The sequence below is a fragment of the Tyto alba genome, unplaced genomic scaffold (assembly GCF_018691265.1).
Source record: "Tyto alba isolate M040663 unplaced genomic scaffold, T.alba_DEE_v4.0 Super-Scaffold_22, whole genome shotgun sequence".
Lineage (NCBI taxonomy): Eukaryota > Metazoa > Chordata > Aves > Strigiformes > Tytonidae > Tyto > Tyto alba.
In genome coordinates this window covers 38,315,812-38,329,676 of record NW_024881296.1, presented here as the reverse complement: position 1 = coordinate 38,329,676, position 13,865 = coordinate 38,315,812, and the positions used below count along the sequence as shown (strand labels likewise).

At 41.7% G+C, this 13,865-nt stretch overlaps 1 protein-coding gene across 2 annotated transcripts; it reads left to right on the top strand.

Annotated features, from left to right (window-relative positions):
- The first annotated feature begins 902 nt into the window (after positions 1-902).
- On the top strand, positions 903-10,688 carry RWDD1 (RWD domain containing 1). Of its 2 annotated transcripts, none has more exons than XM_042796074.1 (7): positions 903-1,085; positions 2,854-2,919; positions 4,152-4,282; positions 5,284-5,427; positions 6,462-6,594; positions 8,307-8,369; positions 10,152-10,688. In XM_042796074.1, exons 1-7 carry the CDS (start codon positions 1,013-1,015, stop codon positions 10,262-10,264), a joined length of 723 nt encoding a protein of 240 aa, XP_042652008.1. In that variant the 5' UTR covers positions 903-1,012; the 3' UTR covers positions 10,265-10,688. The 2 variants fall into 2 exon arrangements, with proteins under 2 accessions (XP_042652008.1, XP_032848773.1); XM_032992882.2 differs by lacking the exon at positions 903-1,085 and adding an exon at positions 3,234-3,264.
- Positions 10,689-13,865: the final 3,177 nt, after the last annotated feature.

Genomic DNA, 13,865 nt, shown 5'->3' with positions numbered 1-13,865 from the left:
AATTTAGAATTGCAGTTTGCTCACTTGAAGTGAAAATGATTCTGTGTCCATGGTAGAAGTTTTCTAGAAACTCCGGGCTTGTAAAATGCACCTGAGGGAAAAGTGCTGGCCATACCCCCTGGAAACCCATGGACTTTAAAAGTACTGCGTGTACCAAGTACCCACCAGGGTCTGCTGCTGTTTAACCCTCAATGGTCTTAAATTCATCTTTGCAGGTAAACCCCAAGCACGGGAGCTCCCGATATTGCTAGCCTTGACCATTCCTGTTCCGCACTTACATAATGCTGCTGCCTATGCTATGGGACTTCTGAAATCGCTGTGAAACGTTTCCTGGGAAGTTTGCAGCTGCTTTTTAACTCCAGGCTCTACCACCACCTGATTTTTCCAGCGGCTTCAACCGAACCTCCAGCTTCAGGCTGAAACGGCCCTCAGCTGACTTCGTGTCACCCTCAGGCTATTCCTGGAGCAGCAGTTTTGAATCCCCCCCTCGCCTTGCTGCTGCCCGTAAATTTTCAGTGAAGGAATGCCAAGTAGCGAATACCTGCCTAACGCCAGTGCGCTTTTTACCGTCACTCTGAAGCCTGCCTCTTTGGGCGGCAGCCCACGTCCCTCCAGAAGCGCGTGAGGCCCAGAGCCTGACTACCTCGCCTACCCGCACCCCTGCCGTCCCCGGGGCTGGGCGGCAGGATTTTTCCCAGCACTTCAAACACACCGAGCCCGTCCAGCCCGCAGAGCTGGGCACCAGAATGAGCCGACCAGAAGCCGCCGCGCCCGATCGTTCTTCGAGCAGGCAGCCGATCCACCACCGCCGCCCGCCCGCCCGCCATTCTCCTTCCCGCCTTCCTCCCCCTGCAGCCCAAAGCCATCCACCGCCGATCGCGGCGCCAGGCGTGCCTAGCCGATGCCGGAAGGGAGCACGCACGCACGCACGCGCGCGCGGCCGGCGGCGGCGGCGGGTCGCGTCGCGGTGCGGGCGGCCCATGGCCGGTGGCGGCGGCGGCGGCGGGCGACGATGACCGACTACAGCGAGGAGCAGCGCAACGAGCTGGAGGCCTTGGAGTCGATCTACCCGGACTCGTTCACGGGTGAGCCGCGGCGGGGCCCGCGCCGCTGGGAGGGAGGAGGGGGAGGCCCCGCCGCGCCTGCCCGGGCGTCCCCCCCCGCCGTTAGCTGCACGGGCTGGATATTTTTTCTGTGGTTTGTTTGGGGTTTTTTGTTTGTTTTTTTTTTGCTTTTAATTTTATTTTCCCTAGGCGGGAGAGCCACGGCGCTCGCTGGCGCCTCTCGCGGCGGGGGCGATGTCCCCCTCGGCGCTGCGTGGGGCCGCCGTGCAGCCCCGTCCCTGCGGCCGAGCCCGGGCTGTGGGGGCTGGAGGGACGCTCCTTGGGGAGACCCCTGAGGGGATGCGGCCCTGGGTGGAAGTTGGGGAACGGGCTTGCGTGTCGGCACTGGTTTTCCTTTCTGGGAACAGCTTCTCGCAGCCGTGAGGCGCGGGATGTTCTGGGGCACTTGAGGATGCCGTTTCCTCTGTACACGCATTGCCAGTGTCCTCTTTATTCCACTGCAGATCTGTGATGGAACAAAGACAAGCTTTAATACCCAGTTGCAGTGTGTTATATTGCTAAAACTTTCATATGATGGGTATGTTGGCTCGTTAGGTGTTCAGGATTTCTTAGTTACCATCAAACAATTAAGAGTTTCAACCGTGGTAGCTAATCTAACGTGATTTGTGGTGCTCAGTATCCAAAGGTTTTTAATGGTGAAAAAACCCTGCATTTTCTGTTTCCTCCCTGCACAGTATCTACTCTGCCTGAGGTCCCACAGTATCTTACTTGGCAGTAACTTTATCACACCGACATTTGCCAGTACATTGCTTTAATCAGAAAGTCTTTTAGGTTCTTCAGTTTTGCGTTAAAGGTATATGAATTAATCTCTGTTAGCTGAGGATGCAAATCACCGATATAGAAGTAATATACCTTCATATAGTCTCTACTTTGATGCTTACTCTTGAGTTATTTTTCATTCGTGTAATGCTCTTATGCCCAAAAGAAGAGGGAGAAGGAAAGATGGTGGTGGTAGTAGTAGTACATTAGCAATTCTACAAAATGCAATTAATGCTGTGAGAGCGTATATACTAGAGTGGGCATAGGTTGTAACAGTGATGCAGAGCAGCCCTTATTTGAGGATATGGTCTGCAACCCACAGTTGTGCAATGAGGTTTCTAGCCTGTGAAACTTTAGATCACAGGGGCTTGCAGTTTGTGTGTTTCTATGGAGCCACTTGTTGTCTGTCTTCTAGCTGCCTCATTTGTACAATTTCACTCTACTACGTTACTCGGGTGGTACATTCCTGAAGGAAGGCATCATGTAGTCCCTTTTTGTTTTAAGAAGCATTTGTTACATTCACTTGTCCTAAATACAGAAATAGGTGCAGACATACTGTAAAAATAGCCCAGTGTCAAGAGTGCACTGGATGCTCATCACACTTATCTAGCACAATAAGACAAATCAACTTTGGGAGCTTTCTGCGCACATTCAGTGCGCTAACATGAGTCATTCGATGGCAGGTAGATTTGTACTTTTTCAAAAAGAGGGACTTCCAAAAACCAAACTTTCTGGTACTGCTGATGTTGTTGAGTGCTCTCAAAGAGCACTCCAAACTTCACGTTACATGGAAAAGGGCTGTTAATTGAAAAGTATTTATTAATAGGATGGAAAGGCCCGTAGTGCTGTATCAAGAGCCTCCTTGCTTCATTAGTCTTTGAGAAGTTTAGTTTTAATGATGTGAAGACGTAGTTGTCTGATTTAAGGAATCTCTGTCTGACCCTTTTTTTTTTTTTTTCCCTTTGAACAGTGTTGTCAGAAAAGCCAACAACTTTCACAATCACTGTGACATCTGAAGCGGGAGAAAATGATGAAAGTAAGTTGATCATGTCTTATACATAGGTGGACTTTCTGTATAAGCCTAATTCTATTGCTAAAAACTAGGTATACCTCTACTTAAGACCTATTTGAGGCCTGATCCAGCAGACCTTCCTCAGAAAATGTAGTACAAGGGTTCTGGTGATCTCTGTTTACTTTACAGAAATGTGCTTTCTCGCTGGGACTACTTGCTGACATGCTGAATCTCAAATGCTTTGTAGCTTAGCTTCAAAAAGTATGGGTTGTCATCATTCCCGTAGGAGCTTACAGCCATGTTGTGAGGTGATATTTTTTTTTTTTTTTTCTTTCTAGCAACTGTATGTATACCAGCCACATGGCAGAGGTAAGTCTGTGAGCATGCAGCCCTTAAGGAGCAGTTCCAGAGCACCAGGCTGTGGGTCCCGAGTCCCCGTGTATTATTGGGTATCAGTGGTTGCATGGGCTTGTTGTAGGCAAGCCTTGCTCCCAGTAAGTTTGAGAGCTGCTGTTCTGGGTTATTGTATCAAAAAGGAAGAAACTGGTGCTGTCTCCTTCAGCTTTAAAGGAGCAAATCCTCCTCGGAGCACGTGTCTGTGTTGAAGAGACTGCTAGGCTGCCAGGTCTGAGTCTGGAACTGAAGGAAGTCTTCTCCTTGGTATTTTGGCAGGAGGCATGGAAGGAACTGGATGCTCTTTTGCCTTGTTTCCATGTTATCCTAGCTCTGGGTGGCTTCCGATTGAATGCGTTCTCCTTAGGCAGTTCTCTGCTTAAGAGCTTCTACTGGACATGGCGTCCTTGTCATACAATTTATGTGAAGCCCTGGTACCCAACACAGGTCGATGCTCCAGCCCCACACACAGAATTTAAAACATTAAGGTGCTGAGGTTCTGTCTAGATCTGTTGTTAGGAGCCTTCCTCATTTTCTCCAGCTTTAAGTGGAATATGAGGGGGGAAAAAAGATTACTGCTCTGGTACCCACCGTGCCACAGAAGGTTTTCCAGTCTTTGTAAAGACCTTTCAGACATTAGTAGCACATAATAGTTTACATAAAGGTAAACTTTGTCTTAATTTCTAATACCTCTTGCATTTAAATCTGTTCGTATCGTTTTAACATCTGTGTAAGATAACTATTCCTTTAAAACAAGAATATTCCACATTTTAAAATCTTCAGGCTGCTAATGCAACAGAAAAATACACAATTGAAGTTATCTAGAGTTATCACCATAAGAATATGTGTTTTTTATCTTGCAGCTGTCCAAACCACCCTTAAATTTACCTATAGAGAAAAATATCCTGATGAAACTCCACATTATGAAATTGTCTCACAGGAGAATCTTGACGATAATGATGTCACAGACATAATCAAACTACTAGAACAACAGGTAAGGAAAGCGAAATATCTCCTTTCAGCTTGATATCACTTCACACTTTAGCCAGAATTTCTCTCCCAATTCAGTTGTTTTCTGGGGTACGTGCTACTGATTTGAAACGTATTCCATACTGTAGGGACTGGCCTTGAGGTTTGAGTTTGGTAAATGACGTTATTGAGGTAGATTATGTTAATGAGGTAAAATACAAGGCTAATTCAGTGTGCACAGGTACGATAATGAAATGGAAGTGCTCTAGGGCTTTCCCCTCTTTTGCAGTTCTAGCTTACGGTGAATTTGTTTGGCCGTATATATAGAGTACATGTGGAAACAAGCCACTTTGATTTTACTTAGATTAAAAATTGCTACACTGAATCGATTCTTTTTAATAACTATTGCGGGGTGGGGCGGATCTCTTCAACTTTTGGGATCAGTAAGAGTGCATTGTGAAAGAATGAGAAGAAAACACCTTTTTGGTTTCAGGAATTCTTTACAAGACCTCTCTGCCTTAAAATTGCCATAATATGTTCAGTAGGTATTCTTTCTTTTCAGTTTACTTCCCATAACCTTCCTTCTATCAACTAATGTTTTTTACTTTTCCTGGGAAACTGTCCCACTTCAGAGGGGCAGGTAATGGGATTAAGGAAAAAGTCATTCCAGGAGAGGAGAGGTTCTGAGTGACTGTTGTCTCTTACAACTTACGATATTCAAATCTTGGGGTTGTATTCCTCCTATAGGTTTTGTTTTATTAATGAAAAAGCCTTTCAGCTGTCTAGAATGTGTTGATGGCCTGAACGCAGGTGTTCATCATTGGTGTTTTGCTGTGCACAGACTTTGGGGGGTAGTTTAACTGGATTAACTGGTCAACTGACTTGAATTTTACAGCGAGCTTTTGAGACTGGTGCAGAGCATGTTATCTGCATTTGCACAGCATGCTGCTTTCTAAACATACTTGTGCATTCAGCTGCTGAAGGTTTGAGATTCTCCTGTTTGAAGTCGCCTTCTTTGTGTTATAGGCAGAAGAAAATTTAGGAATGGTAATGATCTTCACTCTAGTCTCAGCAGTACAGGAGAAATTAAATGAAATAGTGGATCAAATAAAAACACGAAGAGAAGAGGAAAAGAAACAGAAAGAGAGAGAAGCAGAAGAAGAAGAGAAAGTACGTAAAATATTTTCAACTAAATTTCCTGCTTTTTTTTTAAATGTGTGTGTTTGCAGGAGCAATTCTCAGTTGCAGTAGGAAAGGAACATCTATCCCAAAGTTGATATAATTAAAATTTAAGGACTAGGAGATTCTTTAGTGCACTTAAGTGATTTTTTTTTTTTTCTTTTTTTTTTCTTTCCCCCATTTTATAAACCAGTGTTTTCAGAAATGTGTTGCGTGTTCACAGTCCTTTCTAGCATTACTTCCTAAGGCAGTGTTAGGGATTTTTCCCAAATTAAATTAAAGTTGCTGTAGCCAGTTTTTTGCTTAAAGAGACAGGAGGAGACGAGGGAACAAAAAACCTAGCATATGGCACACTGCACACAGGCTGCATGTTCTGAGAAGTTGCTCTTCCTTGGTAGACCAAGTGGGTAGGGTTGAAGCAGTAAGACCAGTCTTCAAGACTGGTTTGTCCTCCCTGCACTTGTCCTTTCTACCAGATGCTATGGAATGTTTCCATTCATGGAATGTCCTGTGGTAAGTCCAACTTCTGAGTCTTCACTTTCTTCGTCAGAAATAGCTAGAGGGTGATGGGACTTGGGAGGTTCAGTATTTCTGAAAGCGGCAGAAAAATAAGTGGAAGAAAAGAATGCTTTTTTCTGTCACAACAAGATAGGAGGGTTAATGTATTTTAATGGAAAATATTTCAGTGTAGATTGTATTTGAGTTGATAAGAAGTGCTACCTACTTATGAATAACCTGTATTAGTAGTGTGTTGCTAACTGTTGCATTGTAGGTCCAAAAGTAGTACGTGGGGTTTTTCCGTAAGAGTTTCCACTTCAGTACATCTCTCTGAAGGGAGAGTCCCATGACAGAAAGCATCAAGAACGTGTTCTTTTTGTATTCTTAGAGTTAAGATTAATTTCTCAGAATACTTCACAGCAAGCAGCACTTCTGGAATGTTATAATTTAAATAACTAAGAGAACACTCATCTTCACGTTGTTAGCTTTGCAAGTTGTGTTTGCAGCCGTGTTTTCTGTTCTTTCAGCAACGTTTTCATGGCACGCCTGTTACCATTGAGAATTTCTTAAATTGGAAAGCAAGGTTTGATGCAGAACTCCTAGAAATAAAAAGGAAAAAGATGAAAGAAGAAGAACAAGCAGGCAAAAATAAATTAAGCGGTATGATCTAAAACATCCTGAAGTTTTTGCAATGTTCCCAGACTGTGACAACATGTCCAAAAGTAATTTTTACACTGAAAGGTGATGGTAGTAAATAAACTCTGAATGCAGTGTTTGATTATTGTCGTCCATGTCACATGAAGTCTTTGAGTGCTGATTTTGGTCTAGATACAAGGCTAATAGGTTCAGGATTTCTGTTGAAGTCGTTAAGTGTTGTTCTGGCACAAAATAGGTGGGGTTTGTTAAGCAACAGAAAGAATCTACATTGGACAGTTTATTGATTTGGCTTTTATTGCACTGGATCGTACAGTGCCTTCAGATTGTTCAAGCTCACGTAGAAGTTTGAGATGTTGTTGCTGGACTGAAGCAACACAGGCTGGCTGCTGCACATGACAAGCTTACAGTTACTAGCAAGAATGGCTCTGATGTTTTGGGGAAGAGCTTGTCATAGCAGTTGTTTTGGACTGTCTGTTTTGCAGATCAGTTTGTCCAGCAGAAAGCAAACTCTGTATCCAGTGGGCAAAAGGTGGAGGAAATTACTTTTCTTACAAGAACCTGTAGGAAAGAATTAAAACTTGGGCATCCTCGTCCACACTCTCCACGGCTTAGCTTTGTACTGTTTCTCCTGGGATGCTGGATCTACTTTTTAACCTGATTACCTGAGAAAACATGACCGATGTGATTGTGCTGTATCACTGTTATCTTTTCTCCTCCCTTCTGAAGGCTTTTGAAACTTTTGGCTAGTTTTGATGAAATTTGAGAGAGATGGAAATTTTAATGGTAGTAAGTTTCTTGAAAAGCTGTACAGGGCAGGGTACACACTTGATTCCCCTCTGGAGGGAATGCATTTGGGAATCTGCAAAGATGAGATAGGAGAAATCAAGCTGCTTCTAGTTTTCCTCTTAAAATTACTGTTAGCATGCTGTGTCTATCTTTCTCTATAACAAGTCTAGCTCATAAAAGTTCCCCTTTACAAAACTAAAAACAGGATTATTCTCAGATGTCATGAGTGTAACCCCAGTAGAAGTAAAAGGTACCTTAAGTGTTTTACTATGAACACCAGCCAGTCTTGTCAGCAAAAGCTTGCATAAGCCATGCAAATATAGATGGAAGATGGGCAGTTTATGTGGAAAGAGCCCTGAGCTTTTCTCCTCCTACCTCCCAATTAGAAAGGCTTCACTTTGCCTTGGGTGATGTTTCCTTCACAGATCTGTGTGTGTGTAGGAGCTGGTGATTTGTGTGTTGATCCAAGCTGCTTTTTGAATGGGGAGGATATATGGAAAAATACGGAGGAGCCAACTGATTTTCTTTCCAGTTCCCACAGAGGATTTCTTGTGGAATGCAAGGTGGGGACTAAAGCAACAAGGACTGAGCAAAGCCTGTGAGGCAGTATGGTGTAAATTTTCCCACTCTGCATCGTTGAAGTCTTAGTAACATTAAAGTGACTATAAGAAACAGTGACCCATTTCACATATAAGAGGAGGAAGCTTGTTGGTGTGGAAGAATCCTGGATCAATAGTCTAAAAATCAGAATGGAGAATTTACAGAAATGAGCAGCTTAAAAAAAAAAAAAAAAACCAACACCAAAACCCTCCTGCTCAAACAGGTTAATTTGAAAAGCCTAAAATATATGTGCTAACTGTTGTTACCTTAGGTTGATAGTTATTTCAGAAATCTACTTGCTTATGTGTTATTTCTAAATTTATTTCCAGGTAAACAGCTGTTTGAAATGGATCACAACCTTGACACCTCTGACATCCAGTTCTTGGAGGAAGGTAAATTTCTTTTTGTTTCTGCAACTGGGAGTGGCTTAAAATAGGTCAGAATTCCTAAGCAAAATCATTATTCTGTTTCTGACTTAACATCTTACCTCAGCATCACTTCTACATCAGACCTTTTGAAGAATTACTGTTTTGCAGATTGAACCGAAGTGATTTTATCATCTTTCAAAAACAGACAAAGCGTTTTTTAAGGATGCTAGAGTGTATTTATTTTCAGTTTTAAGCTTGAGTTGATCTTACTCCTGTTGCTTCTGTTCAAGTGTTTGGACTGCAAGCAAAACCAAAACCAAAGCAAAACAAAAATTCCACAACCAAACCCTGCTTTTTCTTTTTTTCTAATAGCCAGCCTTCTTACCCCTGATCTCAGACACAGATATTGAAGTTCTGTCTCTTTCTCTCTGAACCTCAATACCAATAGCAAACATTTTGCAGGTCAAATTAAATGCTGTTTCCCTCTGTGCAACCCAGTTCTTCGTGGTTTTGCTCAGGTTTGTCTGCTATTATCTTTCTGAAAATATTTGACCTGATGCCAGCTGTGCCAAAAGATGTTAAACTTGGAAAGTCCGTTGAAGAGAAATCAAATAAATCTAATCAGTCACATATCTATCTCATTTTCTGTGCTGCCTTTCAGTATCCTAGTTTAAAAGACTGATTTTTTTGTTGTTTTTGTTGTTGTTTAGCCAATTCTTTAATGTAGCTGCATTATCTACTGGTATTGCAAAACACACATGCAGGAGAGTCAAGAATTTTCTCTGCAAGTAACAATTAAAAAAACTGTTGTTTATGAACGTCAGTGAGTATAAAATTGGAATGGCAGTAATGGAGGAGTTGAGTTTCTTTTCGTTAGGGGGCATAATTTAACCTTGTCTTCCTTGAAAATGCCTGAAGTGAAGATGGGTTGTTGACGGAACATTTGGCTGCCTCGAGGGAGGAACAGACCTCTGTATTGGCTCAGTGCCCAAATGATTTGGGATTAATGTATTAACTTTTCATCCCGTTGTTACTGGTGATTTAAAACCTCCTGTTCTTATTGCTGTTTGCATTCTATCATAAACGCAACAGGTTGCTAACTGTAATTGAATTTTACAATAGCGTGTAGTAAGTAATAATAATTTTCACAGCTTAAGCAAGATAATGGCATTATCTTTTAGATGGGAGCAGTTATAAAGGCTCTTTCAAAATGCAGAGAAAGAACAAAACCTTCTTCAGTGCCGGGAGATGTCGCTGTTGATACACACAAACAAAACAGCAGTAGCCCTCAAGTTTTCTCCTTAGATCAGCAGCATCTCTTTCAAAAGAAAATGTGAAAGCATGCAAAGCTTCATCTCGCTTTTAAAATTTCAAACTGAAAGCAAATGTGTGTATCTAGGCATGTAAGTGGTGTGTAAGGGCCTTTTTATAAACGCTGTGTTTCCATGTCTGTGATAGTTGTAACTATTCCAGCTGTGAGGTCCTGAGCTCCTACTTTGACACCTGGGAGAAAGGATCTCTGCTTCTGGGAACTATAAATGTTAATTTAATTCTCCCAGTGGATTCTGAGGTCCTGCGTGACATTTCTCTTGAATGCGTTTTGATTTGAGTAAAAAAAGCTTCACTTCAGCTGTAAAAAGATAAAAATATGGCCTTTCATTTTCCATATGTATTTGATATGTAAAAAGCCAAGTAAGTTCACAGCTAACTACATTGAAGAACGAATATCAAAGTGTTGTGTATTTTGTCGTTCAGGTACTGGCTTTCTACTTGCATGAAAATAAATTCTTTTTCTGTCCTTTGCAGCTGGAAACAGCGTGGAGGTTGATGAATCTTTATTCCAAGAAATGGATGATTTAGAGTTGGAGGATGAAGAGGATGACCCTGACTACAACCCTGTTAATTTAGATAGTGATTAGACTTTTTTTGGACTGGCTCTGTCATCAGTATGGACATATGTAAGGAGAGAGGGGCAGGCAGGGAAGCCACAGCATCTGTGGTTTTAGTAATGTGTATTTTTTCTTTTTTTCCAAAGAAAAAAAAATATTTTAAATCCAGGAGAATGGTCTTCTGATGACTACCTTCACAAATAAATTTACTTTAATATTTCAAATTAAAAATTTGAGGAATATTGATCTGTCTGAAAATGCTACTTTATTTTCTCTTATTTTTTCCTTCCCACTTCTGTACTTATCCTTTGAAGAGATGTGACAACAAACAAGGTGGAAGGATATTACAGCAAGTGCTAAACACCCCTGCATCTGAAGGCTGAGCAGCTCTTCTGCTGTTTTCCACCTGGGACATACAGGGGCCGCTTTGGTGAATAAAAGGGATCACATACTATGCAGGGTTGTTTTTTTTTTCTTCTTTGTTTATTCTTCTGTGGAGTTCTATAACACTTCAGGTCAGTTCTGGTGCCCCAACCTATCAGCTGTAGATAGGCAGCAGTTGTCACCTTTTAATAAGGCATAGCCTTGTTAAAGTTTAATGGAAACTATTTCAGTACTACTAGAGTAAAATCTTTTGCTGCAGTGGAGGATAATAGTTTCAGAATGACTAGTTGAAGTCCATAGGAAAAAAAAATCAAAAGGAGCTGAAGTCCTCTTAAAAAGTTTGGTTGATTTGTTCAGAGAGGGTTGTGTGGTTGCTTTTTTTGGTTTTGTTTTTGTTTTTTTGAACTTGTGCATCAATGAACTTCCATTAAAAAAAGACAAAACAAACAAATAAACAACACTCTAGGAAAATTATTTTGCTTTTGGCAACAGACTATGTCAAAACACTATCAATGGAGTGCATATTACAGTACCAAGATTTATAGAGTGCTTATAGATTTGAATGTAATGGGTGTTTTAGGAGTACCTTGTGGCACCCTAGAAAGGCTAGCACGACGTACCGTAAAGCTACTCATCAACTTGAGGGTGTTAACCATCCCCTCCCACCTCCAAAAATACCCAAAACGCTGCGAGAACTGTAGTGTTTAAACGTGCTGTGTTTGAGGCTGCTTCAGCTAGCGGGATGACGGTATGGGTGAAGGCTTCAAAAGAACCAACAGGCACCTCAGTGGTTAAACACTGTGCTGAATTTTAAAATACTGGTGGTAGACTGCCTTGACTGTGGCAGCTTCAGCCTTTGAAGAGGGTTGCACTGAAGTATCACAATGCTTAGAGGAATAATGAATTTATGAATTTTAATATTTGGAAGTTCTGTATTCAAAATGAGAAATATAATTCTGGAAATAATTTGATGGTATCTAAGATTCTCTGCTCGTATCACTCAGGAACATCTGTCTAGGATGATCTCCTTTAATGTGCTTCAGTAGTCTTTCCGTATTCAAAATGAATGAGTTTCTAGTGGATAGAAGTAAATGTTCAAGTACCCTGTAAATATTTTTATAAATTAACCACGTGCCTCTGTTCCAACTGTCCTCTATTTGATCTTTTTAATTTTGGCTACTGAGAACTCTAGACAAGCACCTAGGTTTCAATGGTCATTGATGTTTCCAAGCAATAAGCAGGATCTGTGTTCCAGCAGAGTTACCAAATACATTAATTAGCTCACAGTTTTTCAGTATGATAGCAAATCTGACTTTTCCAAAGAATACGGTTGGATTGAAAGCTTCGTCGTGACTACATTCAGCTTCCTCTGTAATTGCTAGGATGCTTGAATTTCCTCTTCAGCCCTGAACTTAATTGGTTTCTAGTTTGTCTCAATTCAGCTGCAGAAAAAACATTTAACTCGTAAAGCTGCTTTCCATTTTCGGCTATGTACGTTTAAAACTGGCATTTTTTCCTAAAAGGAGTGAGTGAGTTCTCTTCAAACCTGGACTGAATCCAAGAATGCTGTGCAAAATGTGGTAATCTGAGAAAATTTTCCAAGTGGGTCACTAACAAGAATCATTGATGTATGAAAAAATGTTTCTCGTTAATGGTATTTCTAGAGGAATGAGATTTTTCTAGTCTATTTTCACACCAATATATTTATTGGTTTTCATGCAGAGGATGTGTAGCTTAAAAATGTTAAAACAATGTCAAACAAGTTAAAATATGAAAATGTGTTTTCACTGTTACATCTTCTATTTCAAAGCAGAGGAAATAATGAGGGTTGAAGTGACAAAAAGTTGCATGAATTCTGTTCCTCCAAGTCTTTGGAACAAGTTTTAGTGATTCAATCGGAACTTCAGGTTTGTTTAGCTTTGTTAGCAATTAACATCTGTGAAATAAAAGGGAATTTGACTGAGAGTAAGTTTGGCTACGTTTGCGTGTTTTAGTTTGCTGAGGTAAGGCTTTTTTTGTTGGAAGGAGTTTAGGTATTTAAAGTTTACTCACGCACTTTGGATGAGATTGAAGTCTAATTCATATTAATCTAATGAAAGTCCATTGACAAACTTTGATGGAATTTTCGTAATTCAAAATCATGGTGCTGACAACCTTGCTTGTATCTTGCTTTTAACTCCCAAAGTCCGAAGCGTACACTGATGCATGCAGGGAGATTATTATCCGCTGCAAACTGTGGTATGGGGACAGGCAATTCAGTTTTGATCATGCTGAGCTTCTTGAATAGTTGATGCCTGACCTCTGATTTTAATGAATGCAGAGGATGGTGCCCACCACATCAGGATGCTGCAGGAGTGCAATCTCAGGCACGCTGCAAAGCCTAGGGGCTTCACATCCAGGTTTTGATTGCGTTACGATGTGCGTTAAAGCAAACAAAGCATAAGGGTCGTATATACGTGTTTTGGTTTGGGCTTTTTGCCTGCCTTATTTTGGCCAAAACTGGGAAGCTTGAAATACATTTGCTGCGGGGAGAATCGACTTCGGTCTTTCTCCTAGGAGACTGACAACCAGCAGGCTACCTGCAGTTTTGAAACTGGTTGCTGAAGTAAATTCAAATCTTGTTGGACCAGAGAGTAAACTGTGCCTGGATCCAAGATGCTGATCCCCTGGATCCTGAGAGGAGGAGCTGTCAAGTGAGCGCTCGCTCTCCCTCATGTGGCAGAATCTGACAGGGCCTGAAATACTACATTTCAGGTTCTATTTTGGTTTTTTTTTTTTTTTTTTTTAATTAGGCCTTCGGCGACTTGCAACTTGGCTTGGAGTAGGAGGTAGAGGGAGGAGGCTTTTCGGGTTCAATTCTTCGACACAATTGCTTTTATTGCCGTGAACTCACTTTTACCTTTTGCACTGGCACGTTCCTGCAATCTGCAGTGACAGAGTGAGCCGATCCCGTGGGGCCGTGGCTTACAGCGGAGCGTCAGGTGTACGTGGCTTTCGTTCCTGACTGCCTGTTGCTGGAAAAAAAGAGTGAAGGTCAAGGTCCTACCTGTGGTCAGGAGTTCTGCTTGGACTTAGGGCAAACTCAGCAAGAGGCCTGCGTTAGGCTTCTGACTTTGAACTAGTTTTACCTTTTCTGTGGCCAGGGTAAATATGTACAGGTGGAAAAGGTCAGTGGTCCCCTTGTTCAACGTCAGGGGATGCAGTGGTTACGTAAGTCACGTAAGGGTAGTTTTGGGGTTTTTTTTAT

Coding starts and splice junctions, on each gene's coding strand:
- RWDD1 (XM_042796074.1), top strand. CDS start 1,013: ATGACCGACTACAGCGAGGAGCAGCGCAACGAGCTGGAGGCCTTGGAG. Junction 5,428..6,461: donor AAGCAGAAGAAGAAGAGAAA/GTACGTAAAATA, acceptor CTGTTCTTTCAG/CAACGTTTTCATGGCACGCC. Junction 8,370..10,151: donor CATCCAGTTCTTGGAGGAAG/GTAAATTTCTTT, acceptor TGTCCTTTGCAG/CTGGAAACAGCGTGGAGGTT.